At 37.1% G+C, this 24,695-nt stretch overlaps 1 protein-coding gene across 6 annotated transcripts in view; it reads left to right on the top strand.

Moving 5' to 3' along the window:
• LOC124385965 (teneurin-1-like) overlaps nucleotides 1-22,896 on the top strand; it is a 269,690-nt gene extending 246,794 nt beyond the window's left edge. For 4 of the 6 annotated variants that reach the window (XM_046849510.1, XM_046849505.1, XM_046849506.1 and 1 more), the window contains 9 exons: nucleotides 6,583-6,949; nucleotides 10,317-10,827; nucleotides 11,330-11,502; nucleotides 13,016-13,251; nucleotides 13,865-14,158; nucleotides 14,468-14,855; nucleotides 17,949-19,169; nucleotides 19,555-19,697; nucleotides 20,319-22,896. In XM_046849510.1, coding sequence (XP_046705466.1) covers nucleotides 6,583-6,949; nucleotides 10,317-10,827; nucleotides 11,330-11,502; nucleotides 13,016-13,251; nucleotides 13,865-14,158; nucleotides 14,468-14,855; nucleotides 17,949-19,169; nucleotides 19,555-19,697; nucleotides 20,319-21,071 — 4,086 coding nt within the window. In that variant the 3' untranslated portion in view covers nucleotides 21,072-22,896. The remainder of the gene's footprint in view (nucleotides 1-6,582; nucleotides 6,950-10,316; nucleotides 10,828-11,329; nucleotides 11,503-13,015; nucleotides 13,252-13,864; nucleotides 14,159-14,467; nucleotides 14,856-17,948; nucleotides 19,170-19,554; nucleotides 19,698-20,318) is intronic. The other 2 variants (XM_046849507.1, XM_046849508.1) reach the window with 2 other exon arrangements.
• Nucleotides 22,897-24,695: the final 1,799 nt, after the last annotated feature.

Genomic DNA, 24,695 nt, shown 5'->3' with positions numbered 1-24,695 from the left:
TGCTTGTTACATATATTTATCATTGTTTTTAAACAAGTAAAATAGTGTCATGTTGAAACATAGCATAAAAATGTCTGAGGTCTGACATGATTGACAAAAACTAATGTTTTATAATTTTTTTTTATTAAATACATTTTTTATAAAGGATAACATTTTTTGTAACAATATAATACAGGGAAGGCTATACAGATGGTCCCTGAGATACATACGACAAAACTGTAAAATATAAAAACTTTCACGCAAAAGGCACAGGCAGCAGTGTATGATGTATGATACGTTGGATGCACAGCTGGGATGAGTGTATCTCTTGTCCTGTGAGATGCCCCACTCTCGCTAGTGGTCGACAGAGTGAAGTTGTCACAGTGTGAATTTTTCTGTTTTATACTGTTTCAAACAGCAATTTAAGTGATTACAGCATGTCTTCCAAGAGCCCAAGAATGTCTCCTGCTGGTAGTGAAAAAAATAAGAAAAAAAGCCATCAGTTTAGAGAGGAAAATAAAAATTATAAATCAGCATGAATCAGGAAAGGCTGTCACAGTCATAGTACCATCTTCGACATGATACTTTTGACATATGATTGGGTCCTCGTAACGTATCTCCATCATAAGTAGAGGACTACCTGTACTTTAATGTGGAAGAGTGTTATGGCATTGGCAATGCCAATGGAACTGCCAGGGGACCTGAGTCACTGAGGTTTATTGATCATGTGGCACATAATTGGAGTGGCTAATTGGGAAAATTCCCTGTGGGTTAATTATAAATTGGGTGGGCTGATATATCACTTACCCTTATTCTTACTGTACCCCACATACATGCAGAGAAGAACAGACTGTCAAAGCACCAATGCTTTTTCAATCACACACAGACAAAAGCACCTGTACCCAGGACATTAGCATGATACCATAAACAAGCTGTCATCACATGCCAGGGAATGAGGTAATGAGTAATTGCTTTGTTATAGCTTGTCACATTAGTGACATTAGTAAAAGTAAGCCAATCATGGTAAGTTTAATAAAGTAGAATATAGACAGATAAAAGAGACATGAGGTGAAAAAGAATTGTTGGAGAATATGCAAACAAATGTCAAAATTAGTTCAAGATCGAACTTCTCAGCAATAAAGTTAGTTAATTAAAGTTTAAAAAAGTCAACTTTTGGAAGCATTTATGTCCTTTTGTTAATGGTCAATAAAAAGAAAATCCTAATGTTTGTAAACAATGCTAAATTGAGCAAAAGTTTGCACTGCTTGGGAGGATTCTTTCTCTTTTTCTTTCTTTCTTTCTTTCTTTCTTTCTTTCTTTCTTTCTTTCTTTCTTTCTTTCTTTCTTTCTTTCTTTAAAATATATATTGATTTGTCATTTAGTTGTTAACTTTATTTACTATATAGTTCTGCTTTAGTTTTAATAATGCTTAAATTGGATGTTTTGTATAATTATTTTCAGAATTGTATTTATTAAATGCATATAAGTGAATACAACAAAATCAAGAGTGCAAAAAGTATATTTCTTACTAAAATACATTATATTTGTTCATTTTGTTTTTATAGTGTTTATTGGATATTTTTGTAGCAGCAAATAATAGTTTATTTGTTAATTGTCTTTATATTGTTTTGTTCAAACTTACTTACTTATAATAATTTATACCATTAAAAAAAGCTGGTGTTTACACAGGCATTAAACAGCTGGGCAAGAAATGGAATCCACTCCAGCCCTGATGTGACTGCTGAGAAAAAAAAACAGGTTACATTTCTACTCAGATTAATTCAAATGAACCTAAGCGCTTCTTTGGGTAAAAAATGAAATGGTCTAAATTGGCCAAGTCAAATATCTATGACTGGTATAATCCAACTCTATTCCTATATTAACTGAAGCTATATACCTGACCTCAATCCACTTGAGAATGATTTTCACTTATTAAGTCTGGGATGAATTTACTGAGACATCCACTCCTAGGAAGATTTTCAACTGTCTTGAATGTTTTCCACTTAAATAATGTTCCTCACTGTAGAATGATGGACTTTAAAATATTTTTCTTAATGGCCTTATAACCCTTCCAAGATTGATGGGCAGCAACAATTGCTTCTAAAACATAATTGCTGCTGCATAATTGCATGCCTCCTTGGCATGAATGCTCCAGACCAGCAAACTGCTAAAACATGTAGACAAAAACAGGTTTTTTAAATGATGACAGTGTAATATGTCATGTGTTGTTAATCTGAGGTTTTATTTACCTTATTTTAAAACCTGAGGTGTTTTACTTGTTCTTTAAATTTTCAGATTACTGTATCTATAATTATATTTGTCTGGTTAATTTGAGCATGAAATTTTGAGTCTTAATTGTTAAATCCTTAAAGTCTACACTTAAATCATATCTTAATTGCTTTATTGTAAGATTTGTTGCTGTACAGAGGTAACATTTTAATTTTAAATTTTAATTAAAACAACATTAGGAAGAAGTAAAAGATATAAAAATTAAGAGCTAGAAAGCAAGACTTATACAAACCCGATTCCCAAAAAGTTGGGACACTGTACAAATTGTGAATAAAAACAGAATGAAATGATGTGGAAGTTTAACAATTTAATATTTTATTTAGAATACAACATAGATGACATATCAAATGTTTAAACTGAGAAAATGTATCATTTTAAGGGAAAAATAAGTTGATTTTAAATTTCATTGCATCAACACATCTCAAAAAAGTTGGGACAAGGCCATGTTTACCACTGTGTGACATCCCCTCTTCTTTTTATAACAGTCTGCAAATGTCTGTGGACTGAGGAGACAAGTTGCTCAAGTTTAGCAATAGGAATGTTGTCCCATTCTTGTCTAATACAGGCTTCTAGTTGCTTAACTGTCTTAGGTCTTCTTTGTCACATCTTCCTCTTTATGATGCGGCAAATGTTTTCTATGGGTGAAAGATCTGGACTGCAGGCTGGCCATTTTAGTACCTGGATCCTTCTTCTATGCAGCCATGATGTTGTAATTGATGCAGTATGTGGTCTGGCATTGTCATGCTGTAAAATGCAAGGTCTTCTCTGAAAGAGACGACGTCTGGATGGGAGCATATGTTGTTTTAGAACTTGGAAATACCATTGATGGTATTTTTTAAATAATTAAAAAATTACTATTAGTGTCTTTAAACTTTTCTAAAGCTTAAAATCTTGCTTAAATTAATGTATCCTTAAACAACGAGTATCAACTAAGAAATATTTTGGGTATTGGTTTTAATAATAAATAATGAAGTAAAAACTGTGCACTTAGGTTGCACATTAGAAAATGCAGAGGAAGAATGTTTTGCGTCCAAGGATGTAAAAAGTCTGCTAGGTGCCTAGGGGCCAGATGTACAGGCCAATCTTAAACAAATTAAAGCCTTTGGCTTACAGGGCCAAGCGAGCCAGATAGGAATGCCCTTAGCAGCTCTCATTTATCTTACAGACTCTTGTCTCTATTGTTTTCCTGTTTGCCAGGCTTTATAAAGTGCCAGTGGCAGCAAAATGGCAAGTCAAAAGGTCATATCCCCCCTCTGGCATTAGGCTGGCAATATCTGTCTCATATTTTACATTCTTTCTCCCTTTGTTCAAATGTAAGGTAAAGGAAAAGGTGGAAGAACAAAGCAAGCGAGGAAGTAAAGGCTGCTTTTGTTTGAAATATGTTACATTTGTCTTGCGACATATGAGTTATAAGGAAGTCAGGTGTGTCAGAGAAGTATGTGAGGGTGGTGCAGGACATGAATGAGGACAGTGTGACAGCAGTGAATTACGACAGACTGGTTCAAGGTGGAGGTTGGACTGCATCAAGGATCGGCTCTCAGCCCTTTCCTGTTTGCAGTGGTGATGGACAGGTTGACAGACGAGGTCAGACAGAAGTCTATATTGTGATTTGTGGTGAGAGTAGGGGGCAGGTTGAGAAGAGCCTGGGTAGCTGGAGTTACGCGCTGGAGAGAAGGGGAATGAAACTCAGAGGGAGTAAGACAGAGTACATGTGTGTGAAAGAGAGGGAGGGCAGTGGAGTCTTGTGGTTGCAGGGAGAAGAGGTGGAGAAGGTGGAAGAATTTAGGTGACTGGGGTCAAAAGTGCAAAGTAATGGAGAGTGTGTTAGAGAAGTATAGAAAAGTGTGCAGGCAGGGTGGAGTGGGTGGAGAAGAGTGTCAGGAGTGATTTGTGTTAGAAGGGTATCTGCAAGAGTGAAATGGAAAGTTATAGGACTATGGTGAGACCTGCAATCGTGTATGGTTTAGAGACAGTGGCATTGAGTAAAAGACAAGAGGTGGAGCTGGAGGTAGCAGAGCTGAAGTTTTCGTTTGGGAGTGACGAGGATCGACAGGATTAGAAATGAGTTTATCAGAGGAACAGCACATGTAGGACGTTTTGAAGTCAAGGTGATGGAGGCGGGATTGAGATGGTTTGGACATGTGCAGAGGAGGCGCATGGGTTATATCAGTGGGAGAATGCTGAGGAAGGAGCCACCAATGAGGAGGAAAAAAGGAAGGTTAATGAGAAGGTTTATGGATGTGGTGAGGGAAGACATGCAGGTAGTTGGTTTGAAAAAGGCAGATGTAGAGGGCAGGGGGGTATGGAGACAGATGATCTGCTGTGGCGACCCATAATGGGAAAAGCCTTAAGAAGTGTTTAGTTTTTAAGGCAACTGTATTGAAGGACTAAATTCCCTGCCCTTGTTTATCTTTGAGTGACATTTAATTATTTGGATTAGCCTAGCTTTAAATAAAAGCACCTTTTTTTATTTGATCATCCAGAGCATAAAAAATACAACTTTATTGTGAGAAATACACTTCAATTGAAAATTCTTGTTTCTGTCTGTACTAAAATATTAATAAAAGCTTAAGGCTTTAGAGTTTCTTTCGTCCCTCAATCAGCTTCTTAACTTGGTGTGGATGCAACGCAACATAACACTCTTCTATAAAAGGCTGGCCTGTCTGGATGGGTGAGGAGAAGCAGGGAACATGATGGCAGGGATATGTGCAGAGCATTATGTCCTGTCAAGACACTAATGAATTATTTATTAACTGATGCAAGGGCAAACACTTGTGGGGATGGGTTAGAGAGAAGAGGGTTTGCCCTGCTGGGAGATCTGCCAGAGCAGGACACATTAGCCTGGGCTCTAAAATGACACATGCACAGACATAACCATATACCACAGAGCCTCACATCTATCCATACACAGCATGCAGCCTGTGGCCTCAGCAGAGAGTTGGCCATCCATGCAGATCAGCCAGGGGAGTCAGCCTGGCTTTAAATTGATCTGTGGTTAACATTTGTTCTAAGCTGTACTGACCCACCTACAACATGCATACACTGATTAGCACAAACCATAGTTAATAACATCAACTGCAGTTATAGAGATCATCCATAAAATTCAAACCATCTGTCTGACATTGTGTAGATCTCCCTTGTGGTACCACAAAATCTTTGACACAATAAAAGCATGGACTCCATAAGACCTCTGTAAGTGTGCAATTCTAACTGGCAGCAAAATGTTAGACTTTTAAATTATGCAAGTTGCAAGGCAAGGCCGTAAAAGTAATTTGTTCAGCACATCCCACAGATGACTGGATTGCTCAATTTGATTGCAATTGTTGGACCACAGATTGTAGGTACTAACTACTGCATATTGGAAGCGCCTTACAATACCTCTAGTTTTAAAGATGATCTGACCCAGTCATTTAGTCACTGCAAATTGTCAAAGTTGCTTAGATCCTTAAACTTGCCTATTTTATTCTGCATCTAAAACAACACTGAAAACTAACAGTTCACTTGCTAATTAATATATCCAGACATCCTTTGACAGGTGTCACTAATGTGATAATCAGTGTTATTTAGCTCACCTATCTGTTCTTTTAATGTTATGACTGATCAATGTACATTATGTGGAACTATAGAGAGATATCCAATAAATAATGTTGGAATTGGCTGTTTATTTGGCAATAGAATGTAGTGCTGATTTATTCGTGCCCTCAATGCTTCTAGAAGCAAAATGACTTCCAGGAGTTTCCAAGTTCCAGGAAGGCATCTAAGTGTGATATTTTTGAGGAATTCAGCATTGCTTACTGTCAAGAATGAGCTATACATCTGAATGCATATATATATATATATATATATATATATATATATATATATATATATATATATATATATATATATATATATATATAAAATCTGGTATGTGTTACTAATTAATTTGATCAAATTCTTGCCAATACTTGAACAAAAAGAGAACCAATAATAAGCAAATTTCCACAATGTTCCAATGGATTTTCTAGTATATTTATTACTACAATGACGTAAAGACACAAAGAAGATTGTGTGTTAGTATTATTTATCCTGGCTTTGTTCTAGTCCATTCTTTACATCCCTCCATTACAGACTATCTTGTACATAGGAACTGTATAAATATATATGTATAAATATTAATTTATTTGTGAATGTATAATGATTATGGATGTCTGTTGTTAGTAACTTGTATACTGTTAATTATGGAGCTGCAAATGTTAAAAATAAGATATACAGTTCAATGCTGTCAAACAGCAATAATGTTTCACATATCTGGTCACATTTTGTAAAAAATAGGTGCGTCTGGAATGGCCAACAGACTTGGCTATTAATCCCATGGACAATTCCCTCTACATCTTGGACAACAACATCGTGTTGCAGGTGTCAGAGAGCCTGGAGGTGCGCATTGTAGCTGGCCGGCCAATCCACTGCCAAGTCCCAGGGGATGATCACTCACTGCTCATCAAATTGGCTGTGCATTCCACTCTGGAAGCAGCTAAAGCTATCGCTGTGTCACACCAGGGGCTGCTGTACATTGCTGAGACAGATGAACGAAAGATCAACCGCATCCAGCAGGTCACCACCAATGGTGAGATTTCTGTGGTGGCTGGAGCTCCAGCTGATTGTGACTGCAAAATTGATCCCAACTGCGACTGCTTCTCTGGTGAGTTGAGGGGAAGCCAAGAATATGCTAATTTATTTGAAGAAATTAATTTGCAGTGTAATGCAGGCCAGTTATATAAACCATGAGCCTGGGGTTAATTGTCTTGTACAAAAATAGTCAGGTTTAATATTGTGTCTAAGTTACTGACACATTTAAATTTATATCATTTTATATGTAGACAAAGCTCCCAGTATTTTGACGGATTTTGCAGGTAGTTAACATGGACTTTATTATGGCCCAGTAATTACCATTTATCTGCATGCAGTTGAAGCTTCCAAACATGCAACTACAACTATATATGAGTACACCCCCAAACATTTTAGTATATCTTCTCAAGGGATGGATGTACTTTACAGTAGTCAATGTGCAGCTTGTATAGAAGTATAGATTTACTGTCCTCTGAAAATAACTCAACATACAGCCATTATTGTCAAAATAGCTGGCAACAAAAGTGAGCACACATTATAACAGCTGTACGTCGTGTAACCATGCAAAGTCGCATGTCCTATTTATCATGTTAAAATCTTGAATTAGAGCAGTTAAAATTTGATGCTTTGAGTACAATTCTCTCATATGACCACTGGATGTTCAACATGGCACCTGATGAGTATTTGAGAATTTTTGCTCTCCACAAAGATGGACTAGGCTATAAGAAAATCGGCAACACCTTGAAACTAAGTTACAGTGCAGTGGCCACAGAGGTTTTCCAAGACTGGTTCAACTGAGAACAGGCCCCAATCAAAAAACTTGAGTCCTCTGGCTGTGTGTCAGGTGCAGAAGCTGGCTTTTAAAAAGTTTGCATGGCTGTCATCCCAGAAGCCGGCTCACAAGAAAGCCTGCAAACAGTTTGCTAAAGACAACCTGTCCAAGTGCATGAATTACTGGAACTATGTTTGATGAGACTAAGATAAACTTGTTTGGCCCAGATGGTGTCCAGCATGTGTGGCCATGCATTGACATATACATTTACATTTGCAGTTGTGCCATTTAGCAGTGCTTTGATTCCTTATCAATGAATAAATCTACACTGGCATGCTAGATTACAAACTTAAGATAAATCTGCCTGCAACTCTGTTGAGAGTTTTTTTTAACCAAGCAAACTTGGAAAGTGTTAGTTTAAGTGTTTCAGGAAGAGGTAGATCTTCACCCGTTGCTTAAAGATGGGACTCCACTGTTCAGACCTCTAGGGTAAGTTTGTTCCACCACCTCACTGCCCAAACAGAGAAGAGCCTTAAAGTATACTTACCTTTTACCCTTAGAGAGGTCGAGTCGAGCAGTGCTAGAGATCTCAGGCAGCGTGGTGCAGTACGAGGAGTGATGAGGTCTCTGAAGTAAAAGGGTGTTGGTCCATTTTTGGCTTTGTAGGCAAGCATCAGTGTTTTAAATCTGGTATGTGCAGCTACCGGAAGCCAGTGGAGGGAGTGCAGCAGGTGGGTGGTGTGGGAGAGCTTGGACAGGTTGAACACAAGTCACGCAGCTGCGTTTTGTATCATTTGCAATGGATGAATAGCATTCAGAAGCAGACCTGCCAGCAGAGAGTTGCAGTAGTCCAATCTCGAAATGACAGGAGACTGAACAAGCACATGGGACATGGAGAAAAGGAATTGACAAGAATGAGCCACATTAGCAACATGTGAGGAGAAGGACAGTTAATTCTCCAAAGTTACCCAAAGGTTGTGAACATTGTCTGAAGGGTAGAGCAAAGAGTTATGAAGAGTTATTCTGAGATCCTGACCTGGTGATAAATCACCTGATTACCAGCAGTTTGGTTTTGCTGGGGTTGAGTTTTAGTTTAGCATTCATCCAGGAAGATATGTCTGCCAAGCATGCCAAGATTCAATGGAAGCTGTGGTATGTGAGGGAGGAAAAAAGATGAGTTGAGTGTCATCAACATAGCAGTGGTAAGAAAACCCATGTGAGGACATGAAAAAGAGGGGGCTAAGTACCAAGCCTTGTGGGACACCAGTGGAAAGTCTGCATGGGGCAGATGTGGACCCCCCCTTCATGTTACCTGGTATGAGTAACCTTCCATGTAGGAAGCAAACCATTCCCAAGCAGCTTTGCAGATACCAAAGCTCCCGAGGGTAGACCGGACAGTCTTTTGTTTGACTGTGTTGAATGCTGCAAAAAGGTCTAGGAGAATAAGTGCAAATAACAGCTTGGCTGATCAAGCAGCATGTAGTTTCGAAAACAGTGCATTCCAGAGATTTAGAAAAAAAGGAGAGAAGTGATACCAGTCTGGTAAGAAAAACTGTGTCTTGCCTATAGTTAAGCATGGTGGTGGTTGCACCATGGTCTGAGGTTGCACAAGTGCTGCTAGTACTGGGAAGCATAGATTCCAACATGTGTCCAAACATGGACTCCAACATACTGTGACATTCTGAAGCAGAACATGATCCCCTTCCTTTAGAAACTATGCCAAATGGCAATTTTCCAACATAATAACTGCCCAAAACACACTGCAAAGATGACAACTGCCCTGCTGAGGAAACTGAAGGTGAAGGTGATAGAGTAGCCAAGTATGTCTCCGAACCTGAACCCTATTGAGCACCTGTGAGGCATCTTCACATAGAAGGTGTGGAAGCGCTCCAGCAGCTCCATGATATATTTATGGAGGAGTAGAAGAGGATCCCAGCAACAACCTGTGCAGCTCTGGTGAATTCCATGCCCAGGAGTATTAAGGCAGTGCTAGATAAGAATGGTGCTCACACGAAATATTGACACTTTGGACACAGTTTTGACATGTTCACTTAGAGTGTAGTTACAACTGTTGCCAGATACTTAGACAATAGTGGGTGTATGTTGAGCTATTTTGAGAGAATAGTAAATCTGTTTTGCTAAATGTGAGGGGTGAACTCACTTTTGTTTTTCTCTTCATGTACAAAAGGTTTAAAATTAAAAATAAACATTACAGAGAACAAGTACCATATAATCCGAAGTGCCCTTTAATGTCAAAGCATTGGATTTATTATTCACCTTGTGTGGATGTCAGTAAATTCCATCTACATAATGCTTTCTATTTTTTTATGAATGAGAGGAGGAAAAATAAAAGAAAGGTTTTGTTCTTTTTACCAGTAGGAAGGAACAGAATTTATTGTTCCTTCCTACTGGTTAAAAGAACAAATCCTTTCTTTCATTTCACCGTAGTTGAAGCATGATATTTCTCATCATGTCACATATCATAGAATCAGAATCAGCACTCTCTGAGCAGCACTCAGCTGCTGAAATTGAAATAAATGAACATTTCTTTTGATATCAGTTTTTAACTCATAAATTAATAATAGACAAGTTGACAGGTATGCTTCAGGGAAATTAACATGAATATCCAGAACTCTTATTTTAAATCTTGCTTTCTGACTGGCCACAGGTGATGGCAGCTATGCCCGTGATGCCCGCTTAGAAGCACCCTCCTCGTTAGCAGTTGCACCCAATGGGACACTCTACATTGCTGACCTGGGAAATATCCGGATCCGCTCTATGAGCACTAATCAGCCACAGTTAAATGAAGCTGAAATGTATGCGATTGCCTCAGTGGTGGACCAAGAGCTCTACTTATTCAGCCACAATGGCACACACCTCCACACCAAACATCTGATCACTGGTGATTTTCTGTACAATTTTACTTATTCAGTTAATCAGCACCTAAGTGCTGTGATCAGTAGGGATGGCAGTGCTATCCATGTGCGGCGTGATGCCAATGGGATTCCCCTTTGGTTAGTGGCACCCAGAGGTCAGGTGCACTGGCTCACCATCAGCAACAGCCACCTCCTCAAGAGGGTCTCTACCCAAGGCCATGACATCGCCCAGCTCACTTACCATGGCAACACTGGTCTCCTAGCAACAAAGACTGATGAGAATGGATGGACCACAGTGTATGAGTAAGGCTCAGCTTTTCATATAATAACCCTCCTCTGCCATTTAGGATTGCCCTCATGTAGAAAAATAGACTTTAAAAGAGATGTTGAGTGCATGCATTTGGTGTGGCTTTCCTCAATCAGACTACAGCTCATAGATAATTAATATTATTTCAGACTATTCCACTGAGTATAAGGCTTTAGTTGTGAGTGTCTTTTGGCACTGAGTTATCAGTGCCATCTTGTGGTGTATTCAACTTAAATTGCTTTTAGCCATCATGTCAGAAACGTACTGCGGGTTACACTGTGAACACCCACTTTTTTATATATAATTGCTAGTCACTCCAAAAGAAATCTTGAAAAGTAATCAACCGGATTTTAGCTCAAATATTTGGAAAAATGTGTCTTAGCTACAAATACGTGTCCACAGTCCTTAATAAAAAAAGGTTTCATTTGCTCTTTTGTGTTGCATAAATCAGATCTGTACTGCAGTGACTTTGCTGAAAATGCCTTCTTGTGTGAATAGGTACAACAGTGAAGGACATATTGTCAATGTCACCTTTCCGACTGCAGAAGTCAGCAGTTTCCATGACAACATGGAAAAGTCAGTCCGGGTAGAAGTAGACAGCTCCAACTCAGAGAACTTTATTACAGTCACTAACTTTTCCTCTTCTGACACCATTTTCACATTTCGTCAAGGTATGTCTATTGACGAGCCATGGGTTGCCATGTATAGTTTTTCTACTGTCTCTTCAAATCTATATTTATATCTTTTGTGTTATTATTTCAATCCTCTCATACAGTACCCCAAAATAGCTTGGTCAAAATATTTTAATTATAATTACAAAATGTATTTTGATTTATAACAGTTACTAGATAACTTTAAACATGTAAGCTACATCTATGCATTACTATATTATATTCGGAATGAATAATTGTGTATTTGCAGGTTAACATTTGCAGGTTGGCATTTCATTGTTTATTAATCAATCAATTATTAAGAAAGAAAATACTGTAAAACTGTGTTTGAGAGTGGCATGCAGACATTTATTGGTGTATTCATTATTTATTACTGCTTACCTTTTAAATATTGATATTATATGTAATAACTTATTGTGAATACATGTTTAGTATTCAATCATTATTATTAATTCCGAAGTCTAATTTTTAGAATTTAATGTCAGGACATTTTTCCCTGGAAGCCATTTTCCATCTATTACCACAGACTATAGCCAGCATGAGTGGCCTTTTTAAAGAGAAAGAGGCTGTGTCAGGACTGTTAGAACAGTTATTTCCTTTTTTTATTTAGTTTAGCTTTTCATGTTACAATTTATTAGCTTGCTAGTACTTGGCTCAGTAATTCATGTAGAACTGTTGAATGCCACTCTCAGTGGTTTTATCCAAGTTGTTCATTTCACAATGAAAATATTTTAAAAGAACTTGAGCAGAATCTGAAAAAATCACTTTCAGTTTGTAAGGATATCAGAGTTTGATGATTTAATATATTGTTACGAGGTGCTGCTGTTTTACCATGTTGATGGGTTTTCTTTACATCATAGACAAGAATAGCTGAATGTAACTTTTGATTGAACAAGCACTACTGTGCTACTGTCTTTGCAAATGATCCCACATGATGTAATTGACACTGAGGCATTGTGGAGATTTAAAATGCATGTGCTGTAGATATGTATAAGTGCTTACTGGGTACCACTGTTGAAAGAGTGAAAAAAAAACAATTCAGGCTTTAATTGCAATATGTAAGTTGTACTGAATAATAGTAGTAATTGTTCATTTTATTGTGCTTTAACATGAATAACACACTAGAATAATCATCTGCGAGTTTAATTGGGTTTAAAAAACAGTGATAGTTTTATGTTATTAAATTGCATACATATCTCGTTGAATGATCGTTGTATTGCATGTGAGAACATTTTGCAGAGGTGTGAATCAACAGACCCCTCCCAAAAAATCAAGCACAATAGCAAACATTTTTTCATACATTTTGGCAGTGCAAAGTGCACAGTACATTTTCTTTTAACTGACAGTGTAGATTATGTTGCTTTGTAGAAACAGATAAAGAGAAAAACAGATGTGTTGTTTTTGCAAAGCAAAAGCAACACCTTACCCATATTCATATTCATATTCATCTTTTGCACGAACCTGTAATGCTGATAGATTTCAACATTTCACACATTAACCACTTCTTTTGCAGACCATGCACAAAACACATACCATGTAAGCACAGATGGCTCTTTTCATGTGACCTTTGCCAGTGGCATGTATGTGACACTTGTTACTGAGCCACATTTGTCAGCTGGGACAATCAACCCAGCTGTGACCAGGTGCAACATTACACTTCCCAGTGAACACAATCCAAGTGTGATTGAATGGAGACAGCGACGAGAGCAATCAAAGACCAATAACACAAGCTATGAATGCAAGCTGCGGGTATGTGTGATCAGTTGCCTACAAACTTTAAAGTGGGTTTTATCTGTCAATCATCACCGTTACACCACAGATTCCCACCATTACCTAGTGAGAGACTTCTCTACAAACTCTTCTGTAAAGTTTATTCCAAGTCATGTGTTAGCTTGATGAAATACTAAACAACTCTTTCAGTACTAATATCCCATATCATGTATGGTTCTTGTTCATTTTCAAGCGACAAAAAGAAGTTCATTGACTTATTGATCTTTTTTTTGTCATGTAACGGAAAAGGAAAATATCAAATGTCATCTAGTCTGACTTGTGGTGAATGGAAAGGTTTAGTGACTGAAACAAACAAAAAAAATATATATTTTTATTTGAGCCCTCCTTATTTATGGTACAAACGTTTAGTTAGTAATAATTATATTGCATTTTTTACTAAAAGGCTCTGTATTATGGTTTACTAGCTGGTCTATAGCATGCATTAAGTCTAATCACAAAGATGGATATTGAATGAAGAATCAATATTGACAGTGTCATTATTTCAAGCTTTGACCTAATCTGTGAGAATAACATAAGCCTATACAGTTTCTGTGATGTCTCTAACCCTTTTGTTGTTTGTGTTTATCATCAGGCTCATAACAGAAATCTGCTGTCCATAGACTTTGACCATGCCACACGTGTGGGCAAAATCTATGACGACCATCGAAAATTTACTTTAAGGATTCTTTATGATGAACTAGGACGGCCCATTGTGTGGTCACCTAGTAGCAAATACAACGAAGTGAATGCCACATATTCAGCACAAGGCCTCATCACCAGCATACACCGTGGAAACTGGTCTGAAAAACTGGAATATGAAAATGGGAGGGTTGTGTCTAGAGTATGGGTCAATGGCAAAATCTGGAGCTACTCATTCATGGAGAAGGTAGCATGATCTTTGTTCATTTGCCAATGTCCAGATTATTCCTTTGTGGAAATATTGCAAGTAAAATGCAACCCATGTAAAGTTTTCTTTTTTATAGCCAGTAGTAAGATAATAATTAACAGTTGATGATGAGTCAACTGAGTGCATGATTGCACAATCATATAATAAATGCCTGTTGTACCATATATGACACGTAAAAACAACAAATTTGCTTCCTTTAGAATACCATGGCAAATAAATGCCTTTATTTGTTTAATTATTTTATCTTTTCAAATTATTTTTGTTGTTGTTTTTTTTATTTGTCCATAGTCTGTTGTGCTCCAGTTACATAGCCAACGCAGATACATTTTTGAGTATGACCAAACTGACCGGCTTCTGGCTGTGACCATGCCCAGCATGGTACGTCACAGCTTGCAGTCCATGCTTTCATTGGGCTACTACAGAAACATATACAGTCCTCCAGATGGTGGAGCCCACATCATTCAGGACTTCACTCGTGACAGACGTTTGCTCCAGACTCACCACCTGGGTTCAGGCCGTCGTGTTCTATACAAATACACAAAGCAGGCTCGTCTGTCTGAGATCATCTATGACACCACATTGGTCACATTTACCTATGATGACACCTCAGGAATGATTAAAACCATCCACCTTATGCATGATGGATTTGTCTGTACCATCAGATACAGGCAAACAGGTTTGTTCTTTTTTCTTGGAAGAAATTCTAGTCACACAAACTGACAAATTAATATACCATTCTATGCTTGTATTTCAACAATTTTTTTAATGCACTCAATGAAAGAAAGAAAGAAAGAAAGAAAGAAAGAAAGAAAGAAAGAAAGAAAGAAAGAAAGAAAGAAAGAAAGAAAGTAAGAAAGAAAGAAAGAAAGAAAAAAAAACCCATTATATCACGTTTGCATGGCACGTACAAAGCAAGAATTCTCTAATCATCCTTACTGCCTCTGAGCAAATTCACTTGCCCAACATTTAAGTGGATAAACCATGCTAATTAACTACACTTGAAAAAGCTTGACCTTTCCTGTACCATTACTACTTTTATTGGAATCTGTGTAAATAATATATATCTTATAATCCAGAGGACCTTGTTTATAACCCTCAATATCTTTGTTAGTTTTATGTGCTAAAACTAATTGTAGTAAACATCCCCTGTGTAATTACAATTTAAGGGTCCATAACTCTAACAATTTTAGCAGAAATACAAGGTCAATCATTGTTGTCTTGCAGCACTTATTTTAATTAAGAGCGGGTTTGGATTAATTTAATGTGAGCATGAGTGACATTAAATCTTAAAGTGGTGGTTCATAGTATAAGTAAACAAATCTTTTTACGTACTATGTAACAACCCCACAATCATTTTCCCTTAGTTAAATAATGCCCCAGCACCCTTGCTGTTTTATCATTTTGTCTTCCAATCCACTGGGGTTTAACCTTTTCTTTAACTGATCTTATTTCACTGAAACAAAATTGGCCTTTTGAAAGAACAGATAAAGCTAGTTATTGAATGAAATAAGAAACAGCAATGAAAAAGTCAAAGAATAAAATGCTAGCATAGAAAAAGATAAAGAAAGAAGAAAAAAGAAGTCATGATGCAGGTTACAGTGAGGAAAATAAGTATTTGAACACCCTGCTATTTTGCAAGTTCTCCCACTTAGAAATCATGGAGGGGTCTGAAATTGTCATCGTAGGTGCATGTCCACTGTGAGAGACATAATCTAAAAAAAAAAATTCAGAAATCACAATGTATGTTTTTTTAACTATTTATTTGTATGATACAGCTGCAAATAAGTATTTGAACACCTGTCTATCAGCTAGAATTCTGACCTTCAAAGACCTGTTAGTCCGCCTTTAAAATGTCCACCTCCACTACATTTATTATCCTAAATTAGATGCACCTGTTTGAGGTCGTTAGCTGCATAAAGACACCTGTCCACCCCATACAATCAGTAAGAATCCAACTACTAACATGGCCAAGACCAAAGAGCTGTCCAAAGACACTAGAGACAAAATTGTACACCTCCACAAGGCTGGAAAGGGCTACGGGGAAATTGCCAAGCAGCTTGGTGAAAAAATGTCCACTGAGCAATCATTAGAAAATGGAAGAAGCTAAACATGACTGTCAATCTCCCTTGGACTGGGGCTCCATGCAAGACCTCACCTCGTGGGGTCTCAATGATCCTAAGGAAGGTGAGAAATCAGCCCAGAACTACACGGAAGGAGCTGGTCAATGACCTGAAAAAAGCTGGGACCACTGTTTCCAAGGTTACTGTTGGTAATACACTAAGACGTCATGGTTTGAAATCATGCATGGCACGGAAGGTTTCCCTGCTTAAACCAGCACATGTCCAGGCACGTCTTAAGTTTGCCAATGACCATTTGGATGATCCAGAGGAGTCATGGAAGAAAGTCATGTGGTCAGATATGACCAAAATAGAACTTTTGGGTCATAATTCCACTAAACGTGTTTGGAGGAAGAAGAATGATGAGTACCATCCAAGAACACCATCCCTACTGTGAAGCATGGGGTGGTAGCATCATGCTTTGGGGTGTTTTTCTGCACATGGGACAGGCGACTGCACTGTATTAAGGAGAGGATGACCGGGGCCATGTATTGCGAGATTTTGGGGAACAACCTCCTTCCCTCAGTTAGAGCACTGAAGATGGGTCGAGGCTGGGTCTTCTAACATGACAATGACCCGAAGCACACAGCCAGGATAACCAAGGAGTGGCTCTGTAAGAAGAATATCAAGGTTCTGGCGTGGCCTAGCCAGTCTCCAGACCTAAACCCAATAGAGAATCTTTGGAGGGAGCTCAAACTCTGTGTTTCTCAGCGACAGGCCAGAAACCTGACTGATCTAGAGAAGATCTGTGTGGAGGAGTGGGCCAAAATCCCTCCTGCAGTGTGTGCAAATCTGGTGAAAAACTACAGGAAACGTTTGAGCTCTGTAATTGCAAACAAAGGCTACTGTACCAAATATTAACATTGACTTTCTCTAGGTGTTCAAATACTTATTTGCAGCTGTATCATACAAATAAATAGTTAAAAAAATCATACATTGTGATTTCTGGTTTTTTTTTTTTTAGATTATGTCTCTCACAGTGGACATGCACCTACAATGACGATTTCAGACCCCTCCATGATTTGTACGTGGGAGAACTTGCAAAATAGCAGGGTGTTCAAATACTTATTTTCCTCACTGTAACTACACAGTAACTAATCTTGCTGCACTGTTATTAAATACAAGAGCTGTGGTAAGTTCCACTTTGCTGTTTTATTTTTGTTTTAGTTGGAAGAGTTCCAGGAAATTACCTATTTCCAAAACAGCATTTGACTTGTGTCTTAAATACAGTCTTTAATACATTTAGAGCAAATTTTGATTATAAATGCTGTAAATGAATATATACATTTTGTTAAAAGTCAATCATTAAACAATTACAGCATTTACGGCCTTATCTAGAGTGGCTTACACAAGTGCTTTGAGTCTGTATCAATGAATAAATCAACAAAGGTTTGTTTGATTACAAGCTTAAATTGGTTTTCTCATATGATAACCATATAAATATGGTTTTCTCAAATGTTGTTATTCCATTTTATTACAATAGTTACTGAAGAATTGAGGGGTTTAGCTTTATCGAATATAAGAAGCTTCTTACTACAGCCGAGTCAAGATGTAATTTTTTTAAGTATGATGGATATAGACTTAATCTGGTATTTTCAGAAATTTTACACAATATTTCAGATGGTCATTTAGATTAAATCCATTTTTTTCAGGCCCCCTGGTTGGACGTCAGATCTTCCGATTCAGCGAAGAGGGTTTGGTGAACGCACGCTTTGACTATAGCTACAACAGTTTCCGTGTGACCAGCATGCAGGCCGTGATTAATGAGACCCCTCTTCCAATTGATCTTTATCGTTATGTGGATGTATCTGGTCGCATCGAGCAATTTGGAAAGTTCAGTGTTATAAACTACGATCTTAACCAGGTCATTACTACACAAGCCATTAAACACACTAAGATATACAATGCCTATGGGCAAGTAGTGGAGATACAGTATGAGATCCTCAAATTGATTGCTTACTGGATGACAGTGCACTATGACAACATGGGCCGCACTGTTGTTTGTGAAATCCGGGTTGGTGTGGATGGCAACATCACGCGATATTCATATGAATACGATACTGACAGCCAGCTTCAGAGTGTACTGCTAAATGAACGCCTCCAGTGGCGCTACAGCTATGACCTCAATGGTAACATCAACCTCCTGAGCCATGGCACCAGCTCTAGGCTTACACCACTTCGCTATGATCTCCGTGACCGCATCACCAGATTAGGTGAAATCCAATACAACATGGATGAGGATGGATTTCTTCGCATGAGGGGCAATGACATATTTGATTACAACTCCAATGGGCTCCTTATAAGTGTCTACAATAAGGTTTCGGAGGAAAGCATCCAGTACAGCTATGATGGCCTCAGCAGGCGTGTTGCTAGCAAGTCCAATTCTGGCCACCACCTGCAGTTCTTCTATGCAGATCTGGCTAATCCCACGAGAGTAACGCATATGTACAACCACAGCAGTTCTGGAATCACCTCCCTCTATTATGACCTTCAAGGCCACATCATTGCCATGGAGCTAAGCAGTGGTGAGGAGTACTATGTGGCTTGTGACAATACCGGCACACCACGAGCTATTTTTAGTAGTCAAGGAGAAATTATCAAGGAGATCCAGTACACTCCTTATGGGGACATTTATCAAGACTCTAACCCATCATTTCACTTAATTATTGGATTCCATGGTGGACTTTATGATCCAATCACAAAGTTGATTCATTTTGGGAGAAGGGACTATGATGTGGTAGCAGGCAGGTGGACAACACCCGACTACAATTTGTGGGCTGAGCTCAGCACCAACCCAAAGCCTTTTAATCTCTATACATTTAAAAACAATTGCCCAGTGGGAAATATTGAGGAGGTCACTCAGTTTACTTCAGGTGAAATAGCACTTCACATATATTTTATATAAAGACTTAAGAATACATTGCATGCAGTAAACACTATTGCTATAAACAATCTTATAGGTGAATGCTGTATAGACACTTATGCTATAATTATTTAACTTATTAAACTTTAAATGCAGTCTACAAATTTCAGCCTAATTGGTATTTCATGTAATATGTCAAAAAAATAATTCTTATTTCGTCTGATTGTTTTAAAAAATAGAATAGATCTAAGCAATAAATAAAAATATTATTCTGATATTATCAGTGGAAACTATTGATAAGTTGTAAAAGTTGCTCTTTTTAATTTGAGTTTTTAGAGAATATGAATGATAAAATTATACATTTTTGTATTTTTTTTCTGTGTCTGTATAAGCAGATATTGGCAGCTGGCTACAGCTGTTCGGATTTCAGCTCCATAACGTCGTGCCTGGGTTTCCTAAACCTGATATGGAAAGTGCGGAACAGAATTATGAAATGATGAAGACCCAAACCAAAACCCAGGACTGGGACACAAGTATAGTAAGTATTTAACATACCGCATATAAATTAACTATAGTTATTGCTATATAGTTGAATCTTTATGATGAGGGGTTGAAGCATTTATTTATCTAAGGTGTGCATGTTGCTAGCTGCCTTATTTTTATCATATAAAAATGGATTATAATGAGAATATGAAAGCATTTAGCAAGCTACATGAATCCTGTTTAAATTCCTGTTCCTTGCAAGAAAACCAAGTCAACCCACTAATTGTCCATGTCAAGATAAAAACCCGTGAGATCACATTTTCTTTCCAGTAATGTGTTTTGTGAACATTAGCTGAAGCTATTGCTGTGTGTTTGCAAGATTTTATGTGATACCCTGCTGCTAATTAGCACTTTACATCAGTTGCTAGAGGTACAAGGGAACAGGTCCAAATAAAATTATCAATGAGTGTATATATTTAATACTTTTGTGTTTTATTAACCTTTTTTTAAAAGTTTGTATTAATCTTTCACAAGCTTCTGTGAATATATTGTGAGATTATATATGAGAATCTATTTTTTATTTTGATTAGGACAGAATTTATTAGATCATATTATTTAATATATGTCTATGTATTTTGTGCAAATTAAGCCATGTATTTTGTGCTTGTGCTTCTAGGTTGTTCTTGGTATTCAATGTGAGCTACAGAGGCAGCTAAGGTCCTTCATCTCTTTAGAAAGGTTACCGATGTCTCAGTCCATTGGCTGCCTGCACCAGCGTTTGACCCAAACACCTAATTTTTCAACCCTCCCCACCATTTTTGGCAAGGGCATAAAATTCTCCATAATGAATCGGATTGCTTTGGCTGACATCATTGGTGTTGCTAGTGAGGATAGTCGGCGTCTGGCCACTATTATCCATGGTGCTGTCTACCTGGAGGGCCTCCACTACACTGTGGATGGGCGAGACACACATCACTTCATCAAGCTTGGGCAACTAGAGGAGGACCTTTTTGTGATCAGTGGCACTGGGGGACGTGTCCTTGATAATGGTGTAAATGTGACAGTAACACAGATGACATCAATGGTCGGTGGCAGGACCAAGCACCTGGCTGACATCCAGCTTCAGTCGGGGGCACTTGGCCTGAATGTGCGCTATGGCGCCTCAGCTAGTGAGGCCAGGGAATATGTGTTGGAGCTGGCAAAGGAAAGAGCAGTGGCGCAGGCATGGGCCCATGAACAGAACAGGCTTCTCACTGGTGAGCGTGGCAGCCGAACATGGACAGAAACTGAGAAGCAGCAATTGCTTTCTAGTGGGAAAGTGTCTGGCTATGATGGTTATTTTGTGCTGTCAGAAGAACAATATCCTGAACTAGCCGACAGTGGTAACAACATTCATTTTATGAGGCAAAGCGAAATAGGCAGAAGGTAACGGTAGTAAAATTATGCCTTCTGGCCCTTTCACCAAAGACTGCCTCTTTCTAGATTGATTAGACTCTTTATATTATTAAAAAAAAAAGAGATTTGCAGGATGCAAGCCTCATCCGCCTTTAATTGTGACAAAATGATGGTATTTTATTATTGTTCCGGGGGAGTTTATATGTGGCACAAGCAGTTTTTTTTTTTTTTCTCGCTGTGGCTTAGCTTTTTCTATGTGAAGATAATCTGTTTCTTTTTTTCTTTTTTTTATATATATTGTTTCTTAAATGCCTCCTAATATTTATGAGCCTATGAAGATAAATTTATACATAGAATTAGTATTACATCATCCTTGTATTATTTTGCTTGTCACATTACATAGAACAACTCAACATGATAGAGTTTACATTTTGTGCAAAAGATGCCTTGTAAATGGTTATAGTATAAAACAATGAGGTGAAAAACAAAACATATCACAGAGACATGTTTAAGGCTTGTTTAAAAAAAACATAAAACATAAATCATATAGTGTAGATATGTGAAAATGTAGATGCTTTAGAAAAAGAAAGTGTTAGAACTTTGAAAATATGTTGTTATACATAATGCAGTATTAACGTGACTAAAACCTCTTTTTAATTATATATGCTATGAACATATCTGCCCTGGAAATAAGAGTACAAGAAGTTGGAGATAACTTATTAAAGCTATTATGTGTATATTACTGTAATATTATACCTCATTTATTCAGACATTTCTCTTTTTTCTCCAGTTACCACAAATGGTGAAGAATGACATGTACCGCAGGGTATTTTTACACAAGCTGTAATCAAAATAGTTCAATAGAACCAAACAGAATGGCATAATAGCACGGACACAACAGCTGTACATACTTTAATGTACTCCTGGGTTTACAGAAGTATGTTGCAAATAAAAGCTTAATAGTTTCTATCAACTGATTAACTTGCCTGATATTACTGAGTATAAATTAGCCGTTAGCTGGCCAAAAGTAGTATGTGAGATATAAAAATATTAGCAAACTCACACAGATAAAAAAAATTTTGCACAAAAACAATCCCCAATAGTACCACCACATTTAACAGTTATAAACAGTTAATTGTAATTCCACGGATATTAAACTTGTATATAATACCATGTAAAACATATGAACTTGTATATGAATTCAATTTTTTCAGCTGATTTTTTCATCCATATGTGATTCTTCCGCAGACTCTTATAACAAAGTTGAAAACACATAATTGTATAGGAATGTTTGTTGTTGTAGCATTGAATTTTCCGATCACCATGGTTTACATAGGTGGAAGATCTTGAGTGGTCTCCTATAGAACTCTGACCTCACATAACAGCTTTAACTGGCCAAAGCTGGAAAATGGCAAGTTGTATGTCACTCTGTCACTTTATTTTGTACATGTCTCCGTAAGATCCATAAATATGACAGAACTTAAGCTTTGCCAGCAAAACATTGCTCAGAGATCACACTGACTTTGCTTCTTCCTATACTGCATTCCGCTGCCATCTCATTCCCGGTAAGTAATTCGTACAATAGGGTACACCAACATTTTTCGGTACAGGGCTTTCGGTTCGGTACACGTGTAATGTATGCAATGCTTTTTACGTGTGGAACATTGTTAAAATCTGAGTTCCCTCAGCAACGTATTAAGTGGCGGACCGCAAATTTTTTAGTCTCAGCCTCACACTTTGGGTGCATTTTTATTATTATTATTAATAATAATAATATTATTATTATTATTATTATTATTAATTATTTAATTATTATTATTATTATTATTATTTTAATATGCTAAATGCTAGTGCTATGGATTTCTTTATTATGTTTGCATTTTAACATGCGTTTTATGTCCAGCTTCAAGACTTTTTCTTAAAAGGAGAAAATCTTGACAATTCCACACATCGAGGGAGTGAATGGATGAAGGGTGAAAGGAATGAAGACATTCGTTAAAGTATGCTAAAATAAGTACAGTACTTATAAGAACATATCTTTAGAAAATTAAATATTAAATGTAAAACACACACTTACACACACATCTGAATTACCCAAATGCTGTCTAACAAATGTTACTATTTAATTAAATATTTCCATTTATTTAATTTGATTTAATAAGTTTAAATTGTGCCAATTTAATTGAATACTAAAAAATAATAATAAAAAAGTGTATTGCATTAATTTTATTTATTCTATTTAATTTTTATAAAATATATAATGTAAACTGTTCACATTTTTATCACAAATTTGAATAATAATAAACTGTGTAAATCAAAAACAACAAGCAATTTTATGTTTTGCATTTCTTCCTCCTAACTGTACCGAAATTAAACCAAACTGTGATTTTTGTGTAACGTCACACCACTAGCGCGCGCGCACACACACACACACACACATTCCTTGTCCTTTTTCTGTATTAATAATGCTTTTTTAACCATTTAACATTTTTAATCATTTAAGGCATATGTTTCTAAAATGCCTTTGTGACAATTCCATTTAAATCACAAGTGATTTCATAACAATGTGCCATAAATAGTTACATAAATTTATGGCTTGTCTGCTAGTACTGCTGGCTGACATACACCTAAAATGCATGAGTTTGTCACACACTCCAGTGTAACTTTACTGACTAAGAAAATACATTGCACAGTTCCATAACTCTGTTTGGTGAAGACACCTGCAAACAAACTAGAAACATAGACATTCCTGCTATTTGCTAACACCTCACCATAAGTAACCTTTTAAATAAATGTTGTATGATTTATATGTAAAAATAAAGGTAAAAAAAAAAAATTGTTACATCAATTTGTTTAATTGTGTAGTTTTTATTTAGCTTTAGGACAGACAAAAATCTGATCATATTTCAGGCCACATTTTTGTAGAAATAAAGACAATTCTAAAGGGTTCACAAACTTTCAAGCAGTACTGTGCATATCTCAGAGTCTCTTTAGGACAATTGTTTTAAAGAGACATATAAGGCATAAAATGCCTTGAACTGCTGTTTGTAGTAAAGTTGACAATGTTTGATTACAACATTGAGGAGATCGTCATGGCACTGAATTTAAGGAGCCACTAGCCAGATGAGACTTAGTAAGCTAGCTACTTGAGGTAGATAATAGGTGAAATAATACAATGTAAATTGTGTTGATAAATAATTAGAAACTAAACCTGATACAAATTCGTAGTTAACTAACTTGACTGATATGATGTGTCTCACTCAGGGATCTATTGATACTCAATTCTTTCACTTTGAGCCAGAATTTAATGAGTCCATACAAATTCCCCAAGCCCTGAGTAAGACACTCCTAACAAAGCACTGACTGCAAGTTAGTATTCACATATTTGTCAGGTTAACTCAGTAGCTTAACAACTTAAATATGTTTGTTCTTGTTGTTTTAAATGATTTATCCCACTCACTGGTTAACACATTCCTCTCTTAGAGAAAGACCCTTGTAAGCATGAAACTTAACTCAAATGTCACTTGAAACAGCATAAAAAAACAGAAGAATGAATGAATCACTGCAAGAGGATATGACTGACACAATTATGTGGGTATGAGACAGCCCACCTGCACCTCACAGAGTTCTTTCATGTGGTCCCAATTTACTAACTGCA

Source organism: Silurus meridionalis, chromosome 5 (assembly GCF_014805685.1).
Source record: "Silurus meridionalis isolate SWU-2019-XX chromosome 5, ASM1480568v1, whole genome shotgun sequence".
Classification (NCBI taxonomy): Eukaryota; Metazoa; Chordata; class Actinopteri; order Siluriformes; family Siluridae; genus Silurus; species Silurus meridionalis.
The sequence above is the reverse complement of the archived record's forward strand: the minus strand, read 5'-3'. Positions and strand labels throughout refer to the sequence as shown.